General features: G+C 32.5%; 1 protein-coding gene across 1 annotated transcript in view; it reads left to right on the top strand.

Moving 5' to 3' along the window:
- The first annotated feature begins 3,743 nt into the window (after positions 1-3,743).
- LOC113402875 (uncharacterized) overlaps positions 3,744-25,915 on the top strand; it is a 40,911-nt gene continuing 18,739 nt past the window's right edge. Inside the window, exon 1 of the mRNA XM_064215860.1 lies at positions 3,744-4,078. Coding sequence (XP_064071930.1) covers positions 3,839-4,078 — 240 coding nt within the window. The 5' untranslated portion in view covers positions 3,744-3,838. The remainder of the gene's footprint in view (positions 4,079-25,915) is intronic.

Below are 25,915 nucleotides of genomic sequence, written 5' to 3'. Positions count from 1 at the left end.
ATAAATTTTTACAAACAATGTGTCACCAAACCTAGATACAAGTTTTGCCATGGTTTTTCTTTCATAATACATGTTTATTCGTTTTGCTTATTTGCATCTACGTAATTAATAAGAAGTATACATTGTATCATAGAACTGTAATTACAAAAAATATATTCACAGGTACAGCGTTCAATTTTTAGCTACTGCTAAAACTTAGGCTGCTTTAAACGAATTACTAATACCGCTGTCTCCTCCAATAAAGCGTAAAGCTTAACACAACACATGCCCATAGGGCAGGATTTGAACTTGCGAATTTCATATCGCTAGGCAGTCAACTGTTGAGCTATGACATTTAAAAGAACATATAAAAAGAAAGATCGAATATTTTTTTTTTTTACCAATTAAAAGTTTAACAGCAAGGCACCAAGTGTTCCTATTAGTATTTAAAAATATAATAATTCATTACGTTAGGCCTAAACACTCAGTCCTTCGTTTTCCAACGAACAACAATATTGAAACTCGACACCATTGTTCACCTGTCAAGTTAATGTCAGGGACAATCAAGAATTAGATGGGATCAGAATACAACCGGAACAGTTTTTGTGATGTAATCACTGTGTTTGTATCTTGTATGGGTAAAGTTACAGCATATAGCAATTGTACATATTTATAAAATTCACCCATTTTCCGACCCAGTCAATTCCAAATCGTTTACCCACCAACCTAAAATATAAGCGCCTTTGTTCCTTATTATGTAACCATCATTTTGCTTAATGGTAGGGCTTTGTGCAAGACCGTCTGGGTAGGTACCACCCACTCAGATATTCTACCGCTAAACAGCAGTACTCAGTATTGTTGTGTTCCGGTTTGAAGGGACATAACATCTTAGTTCCCAAGGTTGGTGGCACACTAGCGTTGTAAGGAATGGTTAATATTTCTTACAGCGCCATTGTCTATGGGCGGTGGTGACCACTTACCATCAGGTGGCCATTATGCTTGTAAAAATGTACATTAGTCATGAGCCGTCATAGTGAGAATATCTAAATCTTACCCGATGATTCTGAGTAAGATGAACCCGGAGCAAGTGCCACTGAATTCATGTGGTTAATATGTGTTGACAATTCATACACGTGAGGAAATCCACATGTGGTGAAAAATAACCTATCCAATACTGAAACGATCTCAGAGAGATACATAGTGCAACTTTTTACACAAATCTATAAATGAATTAAAAATCAGTTGCAAAATTCAACGTTATCTCCAAGAAAACACCCGGATAACGATGTAAACATTTTCTTTTCTGACAGTGACTGAATGAATTCTCAAAACGTATCGATTTTCGTAGCGTCTCCCACATTCCCGCCAATTTTTAAAGTGCCATTTCTTTTTTTTTAACCATAGTATTACTACTAAGGCAGTGAATTAAATTTCAAATAAATCTAAATAGTTATTAAAATAGTTTTATTTGTAATCGAATATCAAAAAGTATTTCGATTAGCAAACATTACTCAATCAAAGCTTAATTTTTAGGTGCTTATGATATCACAGAGTGATTTGATATTTCAATACGTTGTTCTAATAACCTCATTATGTCCACCTTATTATGTCACCTTATTATGGCAGTTTCTATAGATTTTTAATATTTTCTTTTACCATAGACTACAAAAAAACGCGTGCTATATTTATCGTTTTATTTATTTTCATTTCGCCCATAGATTATAAATTAATTAAAATAATATTTCAATGAAAACATTCTAAATTCAAAACAGAAAGATCAAATAAATTTTAATAATTCGGTCGATTCTTATGTATTGCTAGCAACAAGACTATTAAAATATTTAAAATAACATTGTACATAAACGTACAAAAATAATAATGTAAATTGTTAATAAATAGTTTGTAATAAAACGGTAACTCGACGTTATTATAATATTGACTCTAGGCAACGCTTATATAAATTAAACTCCTTGAAGAATAAAGCTTGTTAATTGTTATATTCAGAATGGGAATAAGGTAACATGTCTACACATAGTAATTATATATCGTATGTTGTCCTTATTATACAATAGAGTTGACAGCAAAATGAATTAGTTAAGTCACCTTGTTGGTATAGCTTATTATGGTACTGGAATATCGTTAGAGGGCTATAGCGAAATAGCACGAGCGTCTCTGCGAGGAAAGCACGCGCGCGGACGCGTCTTCCGAGCTATCCTGTCGATCTTAAAAGTCTCGATGAGATGAAAGCGATGGATCACCTTCCGACTTATACAGGTAATTTGTTGCTGCGGCTTGTCGCGGTTGTTTTGGAGAATACCTGTGTAAGATCAGACGTAAAGTGACGACGATGTGCCACCACTGTGGTGCGGACGTGCTCCGCGTGGAACGTGTAGAAGTAGTCCGCGAGTTCAGACGAGACCTCACCCTGCGCAGAATCGTGTTGACGATTCCGCAGTCGGCGGGGAGGATCGTGGCTTTCTACCGTGAGACCTTCTTTTATTAGTTGAATACCTAAATTACACTATGCTACATTTCTTATTCCTGTTTTCTAGATAGTTTTCACCACTTCAGGCTTTCTCACTCGCTCGATGCAGGTCGCCATTTTCAGCACAAAAAGAGCGGTTCGTCAATTGTAAAAGAAGCAACGATGTTATGAGTGTTGCCCTAACATACTTGGATATATTTGATACACGAAATTGCTACGAGATATTATGGTACATGGACCACCTGATGGTATGTGGTTATCATCACTCATTGGCATTGATACTAAAAAATAGTAATCATCCCTTATACGCTAACAACCTTGGGAACTAATATATCCGATATGCTGATATTGTAATGTGTTGTATTTACTCTAGCCCATCCACTCCTCAATCCAAAAGATAACAACATCCACAATTTCTGTCTGTCGCTTGTATATCTAACGAGTGGGTGGTACACAGAGGTTATGGCATATAGCCGTATCCCAAGTAAAATAATAGAACCTAGCAAATTAAATATAGGTCCTATTTTGAATTTGCGCAATCCGAAATATGCCTGTCAATGTTTTTATAAAACTGATCGGATTAGTTAGTGTCCAGATACTTTTCAAATTATAAGTTATATTTGAAATAATAAAAAAAATTAACGAAAAGTTGCGATTAAAAAAATGATTTCTCGTAATCTGCCAGTACAGTATAATAAGTAAGACATAATGCAATCTATATTATTTATATTCCTGTCTGTGCGTTGAACCGATGAACTGGTCAATGTTCATCCGGGTATATGAGCCACGCTATGCTTCCAAGCGTGATTTAACCGTTAATATTTATTTAAAGATATTTCTGATCATTGGTATCAAATCGTTCTAATTATATTTAGCATCAACACTTAGCATTACATTGTTGTTGTTTATAAATATTAAGTTTTTCTTATAATATTCATTGTATACTATGTCACAATAACGTTAAAAAATAACGCATTTTTTATTTTTAAATCTGTGTTGTAATATTTGATTCTGACTTATAATATATATTCGAGACTGCTATGAATAATGAAAATATTAAGTTAGTTCTAATTCGAGGTTTTGTTTTTCTCAGGAATAATTTGAAAATGAATATTGTTTAAGAATATTCGGCATGCATGTTACGACATGTCATGAACGTAACTAGAGTGATACGTAAAAGCATTCTTGACAGTGCCCCAAGCTCTGGTTGCGAGGCACGGAGAGCGCGCGGCCTTGTCGCGACCACCACCGTCAGGGCGGGGGCGCCTATGTTTGCGGCCGGTCTCGGCGGCTTCGCCACTCGTACTGCGGTGATCATCCGACCAACGCGCTTTTTCGAACACGAACGGAGATGACAGATTGATTTTTTTAATCATGTGGTTTTGGTTTCTTTGCGTGGCTTCGGCCGCGGTGTATTCGGTCGAAGGCGCGGGCGCCGGTGCCGCCCGCCTCGTATGTTACGTTGAAGGCGCGCGCGCATCCGATTTTACCGAGTGCACGCATCTCGTGTACGCGGGCGACGCTAGGGGAGACAAACTAGACTCTCTGCTGAAGGAATATAGGAAAGATAACCAGAGGATCAAGATCCTGCTGCGTGTGACCGAAGCTGATAAGGTAAGTGATCCATTTATCAGTCAATTTCGTTTCAGTGTTATATCAATGTGGTTTCATTCATAGTTTTAAATTGGATAAGTTTATGACGAAAATTGTCGGTTAAAGTTAAAAGGAAAACCCAATTTTTGGGATTGGCGTGCGCTTTCGCTTTGGCAATTTAACAATACGTGAAAAGTTGATGTTAATTTTGTGTTCTCAAAAGGAGAGCGAATACTTAAAAACTTAAGTAATAGTAGAAAATAACTCGAACATTTAAATGTCAATTACTTACATTTGTAATCAAATAGAAAAGTGACGTTTACTAAAGAAGTTTTCTTGAATCTCTATTATTATATTTGGGATAAACGTTAAGAGTGAGGCGAGGCGAGATGAATAGTATTTGGCGCCAAGATATAAAGATGAACAACTATTTAGTGAACTTCATTTCGCGAAATCAATCAAAATCAAAATATACTTCATTCAATTTTGAATCCTCATTTTACAGAAATATATTAAGGGATTGACCATGGTGGCAGATTTTCGCTAACTTAACTAATATCGCCGCGTTTGACATATTTGCGTTTTTACCCAGTTCTTGTCGCGCTCCAGAGTAGGAGAGGACCCGTATTTGACACATGAAATATGTTATATGTTACTTTGTGTGGATTACTCAGTGGTAGGGCTTTGCGCAAGTCCGTCTAGGTAGATATCTAATCATCAGACATTCGACTGAAAAACATCAATACTTAGTATTCCGTTTTGAAGAGTGGGCGAGACAGTGTAACATGTACGGAATGGTTAACATTTCTTACAGCGCTAATGTCTATGAGCGGTGGTGGCCACTTTGCTTCAGGTGGCCCAATTGTTCGTCCGCCTACACAATACATAAAAAAAATAAAGAAAGATTCCCTAATATTTCTTTTAAAAAGTGAAAATTTCTGTAAGTTTATAATGTTTTTATCACTTACATACTTTTCGTTACTGCTTATATACTAAACAGTATAGGTATTCTGTGGGAAGAAACTCGAAATTCACCGCAGCACTCGAGCATGAATTTATATCACTGTAAGCCGGTATTCAAATTTTCACGAGCGAGATACGAAATTAATTCTTACAGAATCTCATTAAATTAAGATAATTTTACTGTTCTACAACATATTAATAATACAGTATAATTATATTAAATCCACGTATATTCGTATTTTATTTAATTCATTCGTTTTATTTAAGCATATACGAACTATTATAATTGACACAAATTTTCAATATTTTCCTTTGTATTTAGTGTTTTCTAATAATATGATTAAGTTCCGAGTGTAAAAATAGTCCAAAACGTTTTTGTCTTGTGTCGCGTACGTTTATATGTTTTAGCGTTGGGTCAGCACAGATGCTTTTTTCCTTTGAAATGTCTATCACTGGTTCTAATGGAGCCTATGGGCTTAAAAACCTGAGTCTTAAAGGTGTATCTCATGGCACCAGTTATCGACAGTAGATGTACTTCATTTTATGCAACTTGTTTGAACTAGTTTTATATCATTGTATATAAAAAAAACATGTAAACTTAAGTACAGAATTAAGCATATTTACAATTTTGACTTGCATTTATTGTTATTGGTTGTATATTTTTTTTGGTCATATTTATGGTAAAGTATATTTCGAATTAAGTAAGTTTTATATTCTTTTAAATGTAAAAAAAAATATGATTATGATGTCTTCCTGAACGATTCTTTTCAAGACGACGGTTCTTACGAGGGATTAGTCAATCGCGCTGTTGATATAACTATTATGTGTGTGGTCTCTGTCCCCTTACACTCATGATGTGACCTTAATCGGACACGACCAAAGACAGTTCGCAACACCGACGCCAGGCTTCACGTATTTTTTGAGGCAACATAGTGTTGAGTGTCATACTGGTTCGCTACTAAGAATTATATATAGAACAACCCAATAACTTATTTGATTTATAAGTTACTCGCTAGATCAACGAGACGGTAAGCAGTTAACCTCCTCACATAATAAATAGATAGTACTTTAACCAGTTAATCTTACTTGTGTAGCAACATTAGAGTACTATAGTTACTATTTATCTCAATAAAATTTTAATTATTAAATATAGCCTGATATAAAGCCTCAAGAGCTCAGTCACAGGTTTGACCAATGTCCATACAAATGTCGTAACTAGAAGCCCGTGCCCATTTAAATCGTGTAAATTCATACAAAGCAATCCCTCCCATTCCTTTTCCTTTTCTCATTAAAGTTAAATTTTCCAAAAAATCCTTTCTAAGGTTTACGGTAATAAACTGATATTCCATTTCAGCTTTCTAAACTTCCTCGAAGACAAATTAATTCTTTAAGAGTGTAACACGTCTAATTTAAGCAGAGAAATTATTAATAAAACAATAGAACTACGTGCTTAAAAAACCTATCCTACATTTTGAGATAATTTGTTTTAAAAAACAGAGCTGTTAGTGTGAAAGTTGGCCCGGCCTGTTGCTAATTACTCCCATTGTAAGCTCTGTTGTAATGCTAATGAGGTTACAGGCACCTAACTTATGTAACTACTTACCGAAAAGAGAAATTACAAAGAAAACATCTTGCTTAATGTTTTTGAAGACATTTTATTAATTAAACGAAAATTAGGAGCAGTCCGCAATGGTTCCAACGTTGGAGGCCTATATCCTTTTAAGGTACCAATGCGCTTTAATGGAATACGTGTGGCGGTCAACCGAATTATGGAGGTTTTCTCACGATGTTGTTCTTAACCAGCGACTAAAGTAATAAAGTAAAGTTACAATCTAAACGTGCCACCGCTGGGCTAAATCTCCTCTCCTTTTTGAAGAGAAGGTTTGAGGTACCACGCTGTTCTAATGCGGATCGGTGGATACACGTATGGAAGGTTTTCGTTAGACATATGCAGGTTTCCTTAAGACGTTTACCAACCGAGTCGAGGACGATTTTATTATTATTATTAACACAAATTTAGTATAAAAATTTTGGCTTTGTGTAGTCGTGATGTGAACCTGCGATATTCAGTTAAGTTTCACTTCGAATGAATATGAACACAAAGGTTCGTACTTAATATTGTTATCGTTTTATTTTTCACATCGCGATGACATTTAGCAGCACGAGTCAAGTTACTAATGAGTGTATAAATGCTTTTATTGACAATATTTTTAATTTTATTCGTCAATTAAGTTAATTGAAGTATGATTGAGTTACAAAAATTTCACATCCGAAGTAAGGTATTTCTGACTTTCGTAAGAACGCACTTTAGCATTTAAAACCGTGTGAAAACCCGACAAAAATGATATCGACTGACTTACTTAAAATTATTCGCAACAACAGGATGTTTAATTCCGTCGTATTATCGGCTTTATATTAATTGTTATAAGGGCACGCACATACACGTGGACTGTAGAGGTAACTTTGTATAGACCAGTGACGTCATTAGTCGTTGACTGCATTCCCAGGTACTCGACCTCGCAAGGCGCGCCGGAAAACAGGTGTAGTCTTACGTAAAAGTATTGTACACGTGAGACGTGTCAGCACTACATTATATTTCAAATTTACACTTTTTATTCCAAATTAAAAAATAAGGTACTTTGTAAGAAATATAAATAAAAAATTATCGTAAAATATATTTTTTTCATACATAAAAAAATACAAATATTCATATTATTGTATGTACGTAAACATTAAGTTCTAATCTAACTGCAAAAATATATGTACTATGTTACATTATTTAAAAGTCACGTTATCCATTAGTTACTATGGCAACTATACAGACGTGAAATATGAGTATATTTGTCGTATCGTCGACGTTATAGAGCGCCACGCAGGACGAGTTGGTCGGAGATGTTGATCGGTCATAATGTCATATTTTGTTCTTCTATGTAATACGTTTAGACATAATATATACGAGCTTCCACTCCTGTGATCATTGTTACACAGATAAAACATAAGATTATGAATAATCTATTAATATTTTTTCTCTGCGTTTTAAATTACCTAAGAGTACCGATATAGCGATTGTTATTTGTAACCTTTTACACATTTTATAATACTGCTATACGGAAACATTTTCCGTAGCAGAAATTAATGTTACATGTTTTTATTGCCCAACAGCGTCACAATTTCAATTTTAGAATTGCAAGTTGATGACACAAAGTTTTCATTGTACTCGATGACGACGAATTCTTCATTAACTTCCAATTTTTCTTTGTTGACTCCTTTATTGTATTAGTATTCATCGTGGAATTCCTTGGCTGTCAGGATGTTATTCGGCCACTTTGTCCATAGTCGGAACATCCCTATTATGGATTGCCAGTTTTATGTAGTCGTCATTTGTGCTATCTTCACGAGTGTCCCAACTCTAGTGTAATACTTTTTAGGATGTGATTATACTAGCGGCAAGATACGATGGCCGTTTTGACACATTAAAAAAGTGATGTGAAATGTAAATTTATTATCGATATAATATATTCAAATCTTTGTTTTTTTGCAAGTAATTTAATTCAAGTTTTTGTTGCAAGTAGTATCTGATTAAAAAGGTTTAATAAAAAAAATATAAAATAAGTTTAAGTAATATATTCGAACGAAATCAATTTAAATCAAAAATTGGAATTAGAATGAATAACTTTATAAACACATTACATAAAAAAACACAAATATAACACCGACTACGAGGTCGAGTGTGAGAGTGTGACGTACACGTTTACGCAAAAAAATAAATAAAAAAGTTATCTTCGCGGTACCCTAATATTTGTAGTTTAGAAATCACATTCGATAAATTTTATGACTAACTGCACGTCACTATTGACAATAAAGAACAACAATTTGCTCCTTTGATGTAATTATTTATTAAATACGAAACTTCATGAGCGGGCAAACGTCAAAACGGCCATCATAACGTGCCGCTACTATAGTTAAACAATGTCGTGTCTTCTTCTTTCAAATGTCAAATCCATAATGACAGACAGAGACAACTCAACATTTATCTAAGCAGCCACTAAACACAATTTCTGTTAGTAAAGCCGTAATACAATTCAAGCAAATTGTTAATATGTGTTATTTTTTTTGTTTCTCTTGCAAAGATCTGACGTTAGCTTATGTTTTAACGATATTCATATGTCTGTTAAATAATAGCTCTGTACTACGTAATAAAGTAAAATTATATTTATATAATGTTTAAATTATTTCCATTGGGCGGATGTCCACTGCCTCAGTTTTGACGTATATTGCTGTTTTTGTATAATTATGTCACTTGTCCATGGCTGGCCTTAGGTTACTAGTTTTGCCCATATTTGGCAAAGCTATTAATATGATTTTAGAGGTCTAAATGTTTGAAATATTTTTTACATTAAATACCTTAAATGCGTATAAAAATATTGTGTGATATAATAATGAATTGTTGTTCATAACTTGATGAACTTTATTTGAGGCAATTGGACTATCTGATAATAAATCACTTCTATCCATAGCCGTTTAATTGAGTAGAATAGAAATTATGATTTCTTGTACACCACTGAAATAAAAATAGAAAAACAAAAGAAAAATAAATTGTATGTACACAAGGCGGTTTTATGCTCAATAGAGAGATATCTTTCAGGTAACTTTTATGTAATTTAATCGCGTGCCTGTTCGTTATAGAAGGTTCGACATTTCGACTTATGGTCTTTTTCCAAAGTAAAGAGTCTGCAACGTTCGATATACGTGGTTCTAAGAACGTGATTGAAAAAATATAAGGACGATTTACTTCCAAACTTATGGTTCAAAATTGCTATGTCACTGTGTCCGAAATTATACTGATTCCCTTTTGAACCAAAAGCCATGCATACAAATTGTTAATGTAAAATAACTCTAAAAAGGTTGGTATCTACCTAGTTCGCTTGAAGAGATCAACACACATTGTGTTTTTCAATGCATTAATAAATTAAAAAACTGCAATATTGTTTGTGAAAGATAATATAAGCATTTATCAATTGCATCATTATACGTCACTCATTCCGAATCAAATAAAAATAGTAGGATATTTATTTATATAAGTAAGTATTTATATCTGATATTGTCACATAAAGTAGATCATGGAAACCTTTCATAATAACTAGCGAGCATGCTAACTTAAAATACAACATTAACTTAAAATTAATTATTTTATATATTTATGATTCTGAATTACTATTACTAGGTCTAGGAAGTACTAGCATTTTTATTTAATTTAACATGTGTGAGAATTATAGAATATTTTGTTAGAAGCGGGTTGGACTATAGATAGCCTCAAGGAGCAGGATTGAATTATAAGGATTGCGAATAATCAACTACTTTGACTGAGTGATTAATTTGGTGGCTTGTAATATTGGCAAATTAAGTCAGGCTAAGCGGCATCGCTTAGACCACTAAAATGATTTTGCGACACGAATAATTTGTAGTGAATTCTTATAGTCGTTTTATTCTAATTTTACGTATTTCAAACATTTTACATAATTTTAAAAAGCTTTGAAATGACTTTTTTGCAATAGTTTCTCAATTGAAACATTTGTCACTTTAACAAAGCCTTACAAGAAAAAATCTACAAATTGTATTTTTTAATACAACTTTCTCTGCTAAGGCTCTATGTGAACAGCTTTGTAACTTATCTCTGTATCTCTGGAATGCTTGTTTTAAAAGATAAAATCTTTGTATCTATTGTAATTGCAATGCCTTTATATGAAATCAATGTTTCGTGGAATGTAATTAATAATGAACACAAAAGTAAGAGTCGTTACAGTCATGGTCTTGTTATAAAAATTATTGCTTTAAAATAAAAATAAAAAATATTTGACTTCCTTTCTTTATTATATAATAATATAATACTTTATTGTACACCGTATGAAATAATGTCACATTAATAACGAGTGGAATCTTTAAAGAGCCCTGCAATACTGATACTGATCTATTTTTTGATATAGAGCATTTTCTACCAGACTACTCAAGGTAAGAGGAGAAATATATAGACATATAAATAAAAATACATACAAATCTATATTCAAATACGGAGATATTATTTTGTGTTCCCTAACTGAAAAAGCTACTCAACCGAAGATATTATAACGCCTGCCGATTGATTTGCATGTGTATAATGAATACTTAATCACAGTTGAATGAAAACTTAGTGTGTAAATGAAATAGCGAATATGTTTCAAGTAATATAATGATTATTTGATTGATTGTCCGTTTGATACAAATATTATGTAAATTATACAAAAACTGCTTCCTTAATTTGACTAATTCGGTAAAACAGGTAATTGAGACGACATCCGTATGCATTAATAAAAAAACAAATGTAGGCAAACATACGTAATACACATATGCATACAAGGACGTCATGTATCAAATCTATTTTTTTCATCCGTGACATCGGTATGTTATCATGCATAGTGTTAAGTTACAAAATAATTTATACACGATTTGATATCGACTCACCGTTTAGTACAGATTAAAAATATGGAGTAAATTAAGTTATTTTGTTTTTTTTTTTATATATATTTGTTATTAGGGCAGCTACTTTCTAATATATCATTTTAAAATCACAATTAATTACTTCTAATTAAAGATAGCTGTGAGTAATTAGTATCTAAACAACGAACTTCATGCTTATAAGTCGAATAGTGAAATACAATGACTTGAAAACAAAAGCTGCATGGAGCCATTAATATGAATGATTCACTCGTGCATTATTTTTGGGCCTTGGACTGTGTGTGTCAAGGTCGAATGTTATGTGTTTGACAGATGTGACAGCTCTCTCTCGGACTCGGAATGCGGTTCGGCTATTGTCATGTCTTGTTGTGTCGTAAACTGGATCTGTCATGTGAACTGACGAATCGATTGCTAATTGTTATATCATGTTATATGTTGTTGTTTTGGAAAACGATATATTTTGATAATTAAATTTTTTTGAGCAGTACGAACAAAATACGCAGGTTGCGAAATTATTCTGAAGGAAAGTATTTGCAATTAAGTTCGACTTATTGTAATATGTATCAAGTTGCACGCTACCCCATGCGTGACTCGTATTTTAGTAACGTCTGTGGGTTTTCCCGGAGAAAGCAAAGCAAATTATTTCTATTACGTATATCTGTTTGCTCCAGTGTGCTGAATGTTATTTTAAATTGATTATATGTTGTTGAAGACTGGGCATACGTCGCCCTCTTAAAATGAATATTTTTCAAAATTCTCTTTTATTGTCTATTATAAAACCAGTTTAAATTTCAAGTCGCTATGTGTATACTTTAAGCTATGCTTCGATAGTAGATTATATTAGTCTGCCAGGAGAAAGGATAACTAAGCTTAGCATAGAGATGGACCATTTTCATTTGAACTTATGTTAGGTTTTCTATGGCCTCCTTCGCGGGAGCTTTGCACATAACAGTTTACATATAACAGTTATTGAAGTGAATCTTCTTTGAGCGCAATGCTTAAAATTTAAGTGCAGCGTAACTGTTTTATTTGTGTATTCGTTTTTGTTAATTCACTTTAATGTTCCGAGCGCTCCATCTGCCATTTGTTTTATCTGAGAGTATATAAGTGTAAAATAAAACATTTTAGTTTCTTTATATTAAAAGTAATGTTCATGATAAAAAATGATTGTTGTTAAAGTTTGTAAGTAAATGTTTATATTGAACACAAAAATGTAAGCATAAAAATTCAGAAACTTAAGTCTAACAATATTGCATATCGAGTATAAATATACAGTTGAGTCATCATAATTCGCAACATTCGCGTTTTCCTAATACGAATTTTATTCATAAAATTGTCATAAACTTAATATTAAACAAACATTCCCAGTGAAACAGAAAGGGTATTATGTGACGTAATGTTTTAACTCAAATAATAAATATTTTTTGTATATTTCCTAAATAACGATTTTTTATGATTTACTAAGTTATATTTTCGTAGTAAATAAATTAAGCAATAATTGTTGTCGTTATTTTTTTTTAAGTTGTATAAAATTGTATTATGTCTATTTATAATTTATTAAAAATCAAAATACCTCCATTTAAATAGGATATATCACGTGAATTTGTTTATTTATTTATATTACTATAAAAAATAACTTTAGAAGGTATCCTAAATAATATGGTTATGGTTTTGAAATTATAATGCCTCCTACACCAAGATTACTAACTACTGCACGTGTGTCGGTTTCCTAATACCAATAATCACGAATATTTAAATGAACTTACTATTAAATCGGAAACACGCACTCGTAAAATTACATCGATATATTTCTTATCTGATATATAGCGTTCTATATACGACGCACGTGGTTCCGTACACGTTCGAATTTCAAAATGAGACTGTCAACGTGCGTTGGAACCGTCTAGGGTTGTATGTGACAGGCAGTGAGTTATTTATTGTAAAGGCAATTCCACGCCTTTTTTAAGTTTGTCTCATGAAATATAATTATTAATTTTTTGGTTTTTTTTTATTATTCATATATAAAAAAAATTAATAATAATTGAACCCATTTTTATTGAACAAAGAATTGTTCTATGTTACGAACGAAATTGTTATTTATATTCAATATTCGGTGTTAGAGAGCTTCGTGCAATCGACCAGCTTGACTCGCTGTAGGTATATTATATCGCCAAATCTATCTATCTGTCGTGAGTGTGGCAGTTTAACACAAGGGACACATCTTAGTTCCCAACATAGGCGATATAAGGCTAAAGATGATACCTATGGGCTTCCATCATCAGGTGGCCCATTTGTCCATCCGCTCACGTATACTACAATAAAAAACCTACAAGTATTGGAACTTATATCTTATTTCTATATAAATTCAATATATTCTGAATAGTTTTCGAAGATTTTTATTTTATATTTAAAAATGTATTTATAGTAATATAACAGCCCTCACTATCGATATATGAGGCCTGGGTACATAGTTCCAGTTAAATGGCATTCGTTAGAAAATACTTATGAAAGTGCACAATTTAGCTTGATTTACTTCGAAGTCTCAATAATAAATTGAATCTACAGTTAATATCATTTGAAAATACGTACTTCTCATCCATATGAGGAGATATGGAGCAACAGGTAGCCATAATGACTCTATATGTCGACCTGAGTCATCCTACGTACGTACTTGTTAAACAAATGTGTCACGATTTATATTTTTATATTATTCGCTAATTGCTTGTTATTGGTGTTAATTTCTACCTATTATTATTATGAGTGTTCGCTCATTGGTCTAAATTAAAATATAAATGAAATTATATCTTATCTTTTATAAATATATTAAAAAAAAACATATTTAAATTCCATCATAATTTATGGACAACATATATGAATTTGAATGTCTTGAACATTCTTTTTTCAGTGTTATTTTTTTTTTATTGGTAACACTAAAGCATATTGATAGCAGTCTAGAAAAAAAATAGAATAACAAACAAAGGAGAATCGCCAGAAAGCCACCGGACTGTTTTGTTTTCGCCTCATTATATACAGTTAGGTGTTATATTTTACTGATTGTTGTTCTTTAGCCACGATGTTCCAGAATATAGCACACGTAAAACTTAACCAAATATCACGGGCTTAACGGTCTAGCCGAAAACATCCTGGGTAAACTTGAATAATTTTACCACATGCGTATTCCACAAACTGTACTGGAGCAGGGCGGTGGATTCAAACATTACCCTTAAGGAGACTGATGAGAATGTAAAAAAAAGATATATACATAATTCAATTTCCGTTTTTAAGTTTATTGTTCTTGTAGAGTTGGATAAAATGAAAGCGTGGACTTATTACTCATAAATAAATATAAGAAGTGGTTTTACAAGTGTTGAGTAACGCGCAATAAATTGCATTGAGCTTTATTTGTGATGACTGGTGGGGTGATAGCGCGCCGCTGCTTCAACCGAATAAATAAAACGACTATGGTATCGCCAATAAGCATTTCTATATAACATTATACTCATGCAAGTTTTCTGACGATGTTAAACACGTTACGAACTGTGCTGACATTGAGCATAAGAACATTTTGTGATCCTTCATCGGATTTGAAACCGAGTGACTTAGTTGAGTTTTTGGATATAGGATATCAGAGGATACTTTATTATGGACTATCTCTTGGAAAACGTTATGTTTTAGGAAACTTTTTAATTATGTTGTAATGTTATGATGTCTGACGAAACACATAGCCATTGATATATATATTTGTCAATGCACTTCGCAAACATGTAAGTGTGATTTTCGAAAAAAATGGTTCATTGGATGGACAATCAATACTTCTATTGACATTTGACCATTTAGGTGGGTGCCAACACAGGCTGTAATAGATTTTTCAACCCCGTAACTAATCAAGAATTTTTGTTACTGTTTTGCGGATCGAAAGTGTCACAGGTACAGGGGGCACAGCATATTAGCCTTCGCAGTTGACGCTTAGTCGGTGACAGTGACGGAACGGGTAATTAATATTTCTTAGCGTGCGAATGTCTATTGACGTGGGTGACCAGTATCTTACTGATTGGCCTACTTCATTTTGTTCGTTTGTCTTTCGATCTCGTTTGAGCTTCCGTTCTGTATTCAAATAATGAATATAACTTAATTAATTATTTAATATTATAATTTTGGTGAAACAACCAATCACAAATATGAACAATCTGTCGTTCTGCCGCACTCCATTTTATCACAGTAGCGTAGAGTCATGGTCACCTTTAAACTGGTCTGATTAAAACGATTTCGATTGATAACACGCAATACCCAAACGAGAGGTCAACTTTTAGTGGCGTCCGTGGTGCAAATTTATGTCACTCATATCTTGTCTAAATTATAACATATTATGAAATCGGTATTTTTGTAACGTAATATTATGGAATACTTAAGAATTGATTCTCAAAATGGTTTTAATAACATGATTATTTATTAAAGGAAATAATTGGAAATGGAATGTTGGAATGTCATGTGATGTGTCATGTAAATTTCTATCGAATAAGACTACAAAGGTAAAGGATTTGACTTTAGTGTGTTTCAGCACATACTCTAATATGTCCTGTATATTTGACCAGTCGGCTGAGAACTGTTAAGTACAAAATAGGACATTAAAATTATGCTTAAAACATATTAGCTAATTATCTTTTACTACGTAAGCACGTAGCGTGGTCTCAATCCGTGGATTCTAGTGCCATGTTACTGTTTAACTTTGGACTCAATAAATGGTCGATCTGAAGCAAAAAAATCAGACGTTACCAAATGCCATCTGGTATTCTATTCCAAAAAGTTATTGCCATATTGATTGATGGACTTATACAGTGTTGATAATTTATGAAATTCATTTCCTTAATTTATTTTCGAGTTGCTAAATCATTTATATAAGCCTATATTTTATATTGATAAAACAAACAAGTCTGATTATAATAATATTCATATTTAAATTTTAGCAACAGCAAAATAAATAAATTAAATTATGCCTCAATCAATTCGTGAAGTATGTCATAGGGTTTTGACAGAAGTTATTTAAAAAAAAAAGATTATGAATCGGAGTTGATTCCTATTTCGTAAGTCTTAAGAAATTATATTGATTTAGGCTTTCTCGTAAGCTCATTATTATAATATTTATATTATTTTAAAAATTTCAGAGATAATTTAAGTTTAATCTAGATTATTTGTGTACTAGCTTCTCATCGTACTGGTAAAACGGGGATTTTTTTTTTTAACAATAACAACTTAATCTTTACTCAAAGAATTGTTTCCTGTGAGTTATATATAAAGGATAATAGCATGCAGTTACTGACTTTACTGTAGAGATTTGGGATTTCTAGATTACAAATCTGTCATAAAATTTGAATGTGTATTTGTTATAGTTTCGGCAGCGGCCGCTTTAAAAGCGCGCGTGTCGACTATTTTCTCTCCGACTACATCTATAAAGCTATGTCTAAAAAAATATGTTAACATATTATATGAAATAGACTAACATAATATGACTGTCCCATCTCAATCGTATCAGTTGTGTTAAAGTGAAACCAGGGATGTATTTCTTTATGTTTGTATTATTTTATTTATGTTTTATAAGTATGTTATTATTTGATACCTAGATTTAAAAGGTGATCCTTAAATCCTCTTAATGTAATAATTAAAATCATACAAATGCAATTTCGGCAACGACTTTGACTTTGACGACAGCCAATTATGCCGGACATATTATATTGCACAAGTATTCGCGCAATCTCTATTCGTTCACTCCGGCACACGGCTGGGCAAATCCAACACGACCGGAGAGAGCCAACGGTTACGTGCTGTTAGAAGCACGGGAGTTTACACGCTTACAATTTACAGGCTCCCGGCTGGTACTGGGAATATTGAGACAGAAATATTTTCATTAATACGCAGAAATACACGCATCAACATCTGTTAGTGGCCCCGTGCGTTGGTATACTCCAAGACATACCGAAGGAACATTTATTATGATAGTGCTATGAATACTTACAAGTTTAGTAAAAAAACCCTGCAGTTGTATACATATGAGCGAATGACATCTGCGTTTCAATGCTTTTTATGTGTTAGAATTATCTGTAACAAATATACTCTACTAGTATTATTCTCTGCTTGCGCAATCCCATAAACGTCTTAAAATAATTATGCATATGTGTGAAACAATCTCGTAAACTATTTAATAACTAGTGTAGATTTAAAATTATCTAAATATTAAAAAGACCTTAGCTTTTAAATATCAAAAGTCACACGAGTCGAACGCCTTGGAGAACCGAACGTTGATCCAATTACATCGACGCGGCCCCTAGATGCATAATATATATAAATTGATAATTTATACGTCCCATATACTGACTCCGTTTGCATACCACGCCTATACAAGTGATATTAATAATATACATGCAAATGTAGGCTAGCCTACATTATTCATATGCGTTAAAACCCCTGATTAAACTGTTCTGTAGGCAATCGCCCCGCTCGCCTGCATATTGTAATGGCGCAAGTACTTGTCTTATGATCGTTAAAAATCGACCACCGGTTCGTAATGATACTCCTCAGATATCGCGCGTTATTTACAAAAGCTAAAGTTTGCCCATTAGTTATAATTTGACCAAAATCATTTATGAAAATGCGAGGAAAACATATATTTACTTGGTGGTAAGGCTTTGTGCTAGCTCGTCCGGGTAAGCCCCAGATATTCTACCACCAAACAGCAGGGCCCAGTATTCTTGTGTTCTAGTTTGAAGAGTTAGTGAGTCAGTGTAACAACAGACACAAGGGATAAACATCTTAGTTCCCAAGGTTGCTAGCACTTTGGCGATGTAAGGAATGGTATTATAATATTTTTATAGCACCATTGTCTAAGGGCGATGGTGATTACTTATCATCAGATGACTCAATTGCTCGTCCGTCCACCTATGTCATAAAAAATATTAATTTGGTTATTTCGATAACTTTTACTACGCTAAAGCTCGTCCATCATTATCAACAAAATAAAAAACTTTGACGAACAGAAGCGGAAACAGCACTGGCCTTGTTATATATTATTTTGTGAATTAATCCCCAAGTTTGCTGTCACTTTAAATATCGGTAAATTTATACTTATTATGGAGCATATACTCATTATAAGACTGTGAAGGTATCTAAAAAAATATTTTCTTCACGTGTCCATCAGTCGTGTTCCCATATCGTAGATGTGCTATCTCCCGTAGAAAACGAGTTTGAATTCAGCAATCCCAAATAAGACAAAGAGAAGAAAATGTATGTACGCTCGCTCTGAAATGCAAAGGCGGCATTTTAAATTTACTAAAAATTGAGGTTATTTTACTCCAATTATTTGATACAATAGAAATCCCTAACAGAATTAATAATATTAATCTGTTATATTCGTTTCAACGTTTCGAATTGAGACTTAATAATGAAACCCAAAGACGTTAAATATTGTGGTTTTGTAGATTACCTAGAATAAAGTTATAAAATCAATATAAATAATCTTAACCACACCTAGCGTGTGTCTTAATAACAAATTTTATGAAAGATATTATCATTACATACTTGACTAATAAAATAATTTACACTTTAATAATTTAATTAGTCTATTATTGATATTAAAGTATTCATATTAAGTATAATAAAATTTATATTAAAAATAAATCATGCGGTTAATCCCTAATTTTACTAGATTCTGTTTTAAATTGAGGATCGGGCCGCTATATACTATTAAGCCATTATTGTCAGTAGGCCCCGTGCAGGCCCACCTGGGGCTACCCAGACGGGCGTTTGTCGGTAGAATAAATGGTTAGTATATCACCCACTTAGAATTTATTCTACCGAAAAACAGCAACTTAGCATTGTATGTTACTTATACATCGCCGATATCTGTGGGCAGTGGTTACCACCGCCTATCTATGCAATTAACAAATCTCTTGTTACGCTTGACAGATAGAGAGGGAGTGCGCCTGCGTTTACACATATAGTGAGTTCGGCCCTCGTGTCCGAAACTCTGTTAGGAGAGCAATATTCAAAAAATCACAATTTTTAATGAGGTAAAATTAGCCATTTTACCTTTTACATTTTAAGGGACTACAAGTGTCAATGTCAATATAGATATTATTAGTAAGGCAAATCCGCAAGATATACAAACATGTCATTCACGCAGATCTTATACATAACGACAAAACGCCTTCAACTTTGTATATGCTAAATACTTAGAGCTTTACTTAATTAAGTAATATCAAAGTGTCGTCACATAAATATAACGGCAAATGTAACACGTTTATAAGTGTCACGGGGAGCCCAGACGAAAACGTTTTATTGATGTGTAAATTAAATTTTATAGTAATTATATTTTATAAATATTCTACGACCGCTTATCAGTACAAGGTTGAAGATTGAGTGAGCAACTCTAGTGATAGAACATGGAGCTCATCTCGAATCTAATGGTTGGCAACGCATGTGCAAACTAAGAAATAATTGCTCATTTATTTGTATTTTACCCGGACACCCGGCACCCGGACATTTTGTAGGACTATTGCATTAGTATGTCTAGTATACTGGCATTAATATACAATGTTTATAAAATATGACAAATTATTCAATTAATTTGGATGTAAATTATAAATAAAATGCTGTGAAAAATTCGATAAATTAATGGTAAAGATGTTAACATTTTCAATCTCTGTACGAAAATCCGCGACGCTAGCATTGGTGACATCATTACAAGCGAGCAGAGTTCGTCTATCTATATATATATATATATAATATTATAATTTGTACGTTCATACATCATTGATCCGATCGTGATAAAAAAATTGTGAGTTGTTCTGTGTAAGCCGAAAAGGGTTAATGGTTCAAGAAAACTAGAATATTACTTTGTATGTTTAACATTACTTCGATATGAATGCTTTATGTAGATCATTCGCGATTGCCATTCCCGCAGCTGGACAAAGGCTCTAAGGCTGTTAAGGAGGAAATTCACAGACCCGTTATCGTTATGAAAATTCTATGTCTTTAAAATGTAGCGATTGTAGGAATAAAACGCAACGGTAAGTTTTTCATGAAAATATAATTATTAAGGAATGCAGATTTTAATTACGCTCGAAGCCTTTCAAAGGCGTACCCAGCAGGTTGATGCGGAAACATATAGACAACATTTTTTATTATTTATCATAACTTAGCAATAACAACTTGATATAAAGTCGGTTAATTATACTGTATATTGCAATTATCTAAAAACTGTCACAATAGACATTTGGAACTTATTGTCAATTTGTACTTAAAGCAATAAAAATTGTAATTTTATATGTGTCCGAGGTAACAAATTATAAAAAATATATATTTTTAATATTTACGATTTTGACCTGTTGCAAATCTTAAACTCTTAAAATGAAATTAACGCAACACAACATTGTTGTGTATTTCAATTTAATCATAGGAAGGCTAACTAAATAATAAATATTTAGTTTTACCGTTGTTTAAAACAATGTAACAAAAAGTGCAAGTAGTGTCAATGCTAGTTTAGTCCGACTCGAAATTCAACGTAAATATTATATTACATACTTTTATAAGTCTTGTATGCTGGCAACATTTTAATATTATAATTTTATTAGCGCTGGTGTGTGATTAGGGCTGACAACATTGACACTTTAGACAATGACGTTAGTGTGCATATTTCTTTTAATCTTTCTTGCCAGAATTGATAAAGTGAAGACAGTGTCAGTCAGTTTTGTTACTGTAATGACAAATGTTTTTTTTTTTTTGTTGTTTAAATAATATAAATATGTTGTATTTAATTTAATTGTTACTGCATTTATATTTGATTTGTAGAAATATGTCTTGATAACTGCCGAGTAATTTTACTAAAGTTTTACTAGACATTCTATGAGACCCTTTTTTCGGTTTTCTTTTTACATACTTGCCGTTTTTTACTTTACAATTTAATTATTTAAAAAAATTGTGTAGGGGATACATTCACATCTAAAGTCAAAAGACAGTTGTTTTTTACTCAAAACTCGTGTACTCCGTCCCTACAAATATTACACACGAATCTTAATATTACTTATCCATTAATAGTTTTAAAGTGTTTTAGTAATCAAGAAACACTTCGTTCCGGATTAAAGTAGTTCATCCACGGGCAGCCCTGCTTACTGTGTGTACACAGATAAAACGCTAAAATTTCATAATCGTATAAAGGTATACTTAGTAGTATTTATATATCTGACAAGTTTATAGATATGTTATTAATAAACGCGAATGACGCGAATTATTTGATTTAAAAATATTTATGTGACTATTAAGGTATTTTGAAAATTTTATGATGTTGATGCTAGATGCAGTCGACCTAGGTGGTTTAAGAGATAGCCCGGTGGTTAGGACAAATCTTAACAAAATAGTACCACTCAAGTTCGAGCAAACACCACTGTTTTCGTGCTGGGCGGTAAACGAAAATCGTGAGATATCTACAATGATTAGATTAAATAATTCAGCCACGTGTATCAAACAGTATATAGGAGAACACTGGCGGACTATACTTACTAAAAGGAACCTTCTCATCAACAGTAGAGGTAGGTTTACAGCAGTGGAATGTTTACAAGCTCGTTGCCTTATTTTTATGTTATCAATTAGAATACTTTCGCTCTCTTTTGGTTTTTTAAGTAAGACATTAAATAATATACATGTTGCATGTTAAATTGCAGTTGCATTCTTGTTTATATCCAACAGCCCTTCATATTGCCTCCTCTGATGACAGGAGCCTGCCACGCGGTTACTATTTGTAAAGTAACTATTATTAATTTTGATTTGTATATATTACGCCGTGAGTGTAATTAATTTTTATGTAAAGATGAAACTGAATATCGTCAATATATATTTATATATTGTTATGCTGAGAACGTTTTACGTAATTAAAAAATACAAATAAAACACATGAACTTAGTACCTACAACTGCAACCGCACTGCAACGATTTCAATCTGCAATGTTCTCTCCCACGACTGTCACTTATTCGACCTTATTGATTAGATAAAACATGTCAAGTTTTAATTAAATAGATATTAGAGCTTCGATGGCCGGAGGCGAAAGTCAATCGCTATGCAAAAATGTATATCTTATCTGAGCATAATTGACGACTTAGTCTATTTTTTTGTTTTTTTTTTATTCTACCTGATATAATTTACATATCGAAATGTTAACTTCAAATTAATGACTTTTATGACATTCAAATAAAACACTAAGAGCGTAATATCTTTATAATTATTGTATGATCTTTATTTCAAAATAATAATATGAACTAGACTAATATAGACTCATCACACCAGTTCCAAATTAATAACTGATGTGGATAACATTCAAAGTGATACGTCTTTAAAGGTGTAAACAACAGTAATGTTACTGTAACTGCACTCTGGATCAAGACGGGCTTGACTCACACAAGACTTTTGCTATTTAGACATAAAATATTATTAGATAAAAGTAAATTACGTCATTCCATGTGTTAACTCAAAATTTATCAAAATGACTATAATATCAATTTTAAATGTTGCCATAGCTGGGTTTAACTTTAATTATAAGTTAAGGAAAATTAAGCGAAACCGTTCTACAATATATAAATTGAGGCATGTATGCCTAAAGCAGTACGTTTATCTCAATTTAGTCTATAATTGAGATTAGTTTATAGCAATTTACTTAAACGATATATCAGGATAGTGTGATTGATAAGGCTGCACCAGCTGCTTGGTCGATTTGATTGCTTGGTCAATATTGATCGATCGTATATAGGTTGTTACAAAACTATTACCATATACTCATAACAGCCACTACTTACATAACGGCTTTCAATTATAATTTAGCTTTTCCTGTTAAATTCATGTTGTTAGTTTCGTTCGGGTGCCATTTTATACGTGTAGATATTTTTGAGGAATCAATTATTATATCAATAGGTAATTTATTATTATGATATATTTTAATGGAATCAATGACGTCGATGATGAATGAATTTAAATTCTTGAGGTGTCAAATACACGTAGGGGTAATATTCATTTCAGCAATCAGGTTTAATCAAATCAAAATATTCCTTATTAAAGTGGGCTCATAGAAGCACTTTTTAATCGTCATGTTACATGTGTTGAAGCAAATGTAAAGTTACCGTTTCAAGAAGCTCAGTATTTACCATCTTTTTAGTTACAGAGTGTATTCTATTAAATTTATATAGTATATCTCGCCAGGAAATCAACAAATACTTATTCCACGCTATATAATCTTGTTTTTAGTAATATGCCTAAAAACAAAATTATATATATTTACCAATGATTTTTTAATGAGAAATGTTTTTAAATGACGAATTTAATATTTACTTTAAATGGCGAAGTTACAAAAATAACTGCTGAATCAAATTATAGCAACGAATACTGAGCCCCAGGAAGGATGTATTAACTTAGCGAAGTCGGAAACTAGATGTTATTAGTTTACCTTTCCTCCTCGTGCCTATACACCGTATTTTTTTTTAAATATCTATATTATTGTAAATATACATTATATTATTGTAAGCATATTGTGAAGCAACGGTAACTACACCCACTTTTAAAAAAACATTCCAAAGTGAGTCTCGAGCTCAAAGATTATAAATCGGACAGTTCTTTTTTGCAGATTAAAAATCTAACCTGTATTTTTGAAAAGAGTTACTTACCTGCAATTGTTTTTTATTTCCTTCGTGTAATATTTCATGTAACACACACAACTAACGAGGTTAATTTGGTCAGCGACGTTTGAATGGTTAAGTTTGATCGCTCCGGTTGTTAATTACACTCTGTAGCTGTGGGAACTAGTTTTTGTGTATTTTGTAATGTATATTTTGTTCGATTATTAATGATCATAACTATAAAGGACTCGGAAAATTGTTTCTACTTCCTTAATTATCAGTCTCGTTAGCTTCAATAGCTCAACGGATTGCCTAGTGATCTGAAAGTCCTAGATTTGATCCTGAACTATTTTATTGTATCCATTCTTAACACAAATTTTTCAGTCAATTTGGGAAAAAATAAAGTAAGTAAAGTAATTTCAATTAAAATAATAAATCAATTGAAAATGTGCCCAACCTGGGCAACGACTTCGTTTCCTCTTAAGAAGAAGTTTTCTAAAGCATATCTCTACACTGCTCCAGTGCAAGGTGCATGTGGAATAATATAATTTGACCAATACATATTTCCTCACGATGCTCAAGGAAAATAAGTGGTGTCTTTCTGGGATTGTAACGAAGGTCGCTTCCGTTAAAACCCGTGAATTTTATCCATTGGGCCAACTCCGTCATTGTAAGTGTATTACGGATTCATTATAATATATACAATAATACAAGAAAAATTTACCAACACACAATTGGTTTCATAAGATGTGACTTCGTACTGACTTCGTTTTGATTACTTAAGTAGTACTAATTAATTGATGTTCTCACATTAAAATCTTATGCAAATTCAAGAAATCCATGTTCATCGCCGGTTTATGTTATTGCTACGTTATTACAAAATATAACATTCAAAATAAAGTAAGTATATCTAATTAATGTTAAAATTGCGTGTCTGTGTTTAATCAACACGCGAAATGGACTGGATTATAAATATGAAACAGGACAGTATTTTTATTTTGTATATGTTTAATTTATACCACATGGCTATATTTAAAACATCTAGTTAATCTGTAGGGTAGTATAGTATGTATATCATACACAATATTTAAATGCATAAAATTCCCTCAAAATCAGTATTACTTACTCTTCCATTTACTGAAGCTGCTATATATTAAATACATTTGTGGTCATATTTAATCGAGAAACATAAACAAAATATACACTTTTATAAAAATAAGTTGAAATGTTCAAGGGTTTTTTTTATTTAATACCAAATAAATTGAAAGATACATTACCGCCAAATGCTAGCAGGCGTTGCGTAACAAAGATTTAACTCCTTAAGAGCTATGGGCTTGGCCGTCGGGTGTCGACGGTGTCTCTTAAAAAACGTAATAAAGTGACATAATGACAGCTCCCAAATGACAGCTGACAGTTTTACTTTTTAATACTTCAAACAATGGCAATGACTCCAACATTGTATTGTGAAATGATTTTTACGAGGAAAGTAAAATGAGATAATCTTGTGTCACATTGTTTCATGTTTAGCTCCCGACTTGGATATTATATAAGTATACTTTAGATTTCATTATCGTTTTTTTTTATTTCTTTGCCTAAGGTCTCAAGTTCGAATATCGGGTCAGAAGAATATTAGTTACTATATAGTAGGCAAAGTTCTTGGTCTGAATCACCCACCATACGTAACGTCCCATCGAAGTGATGGAGTGCAAGCTGGTCTCCTATTTCTTCTACTAAGGAGTACTTTTGGTAAACTTA

The sequence above is a fragment of the Vanessa tameamea genome, chromosome 9, assembly GCF_037043105.1.
Source record: "Vanessa tameamea isolate UH-Manoa-2023 chromosome 9, ilVanTame1 primary haplotype, whole genome shotgun sequence".
NCBI lineage: Eukaryota > Metazoa > Arthropoda > Insecta > Lepidoptera > Nymphalidae > Vanessa > Vanessa tameamea.
Note: the sequence above shows the minus strand (reverse complement) of the source record. Positions and strands in the feature narration are given on the sequence as shown.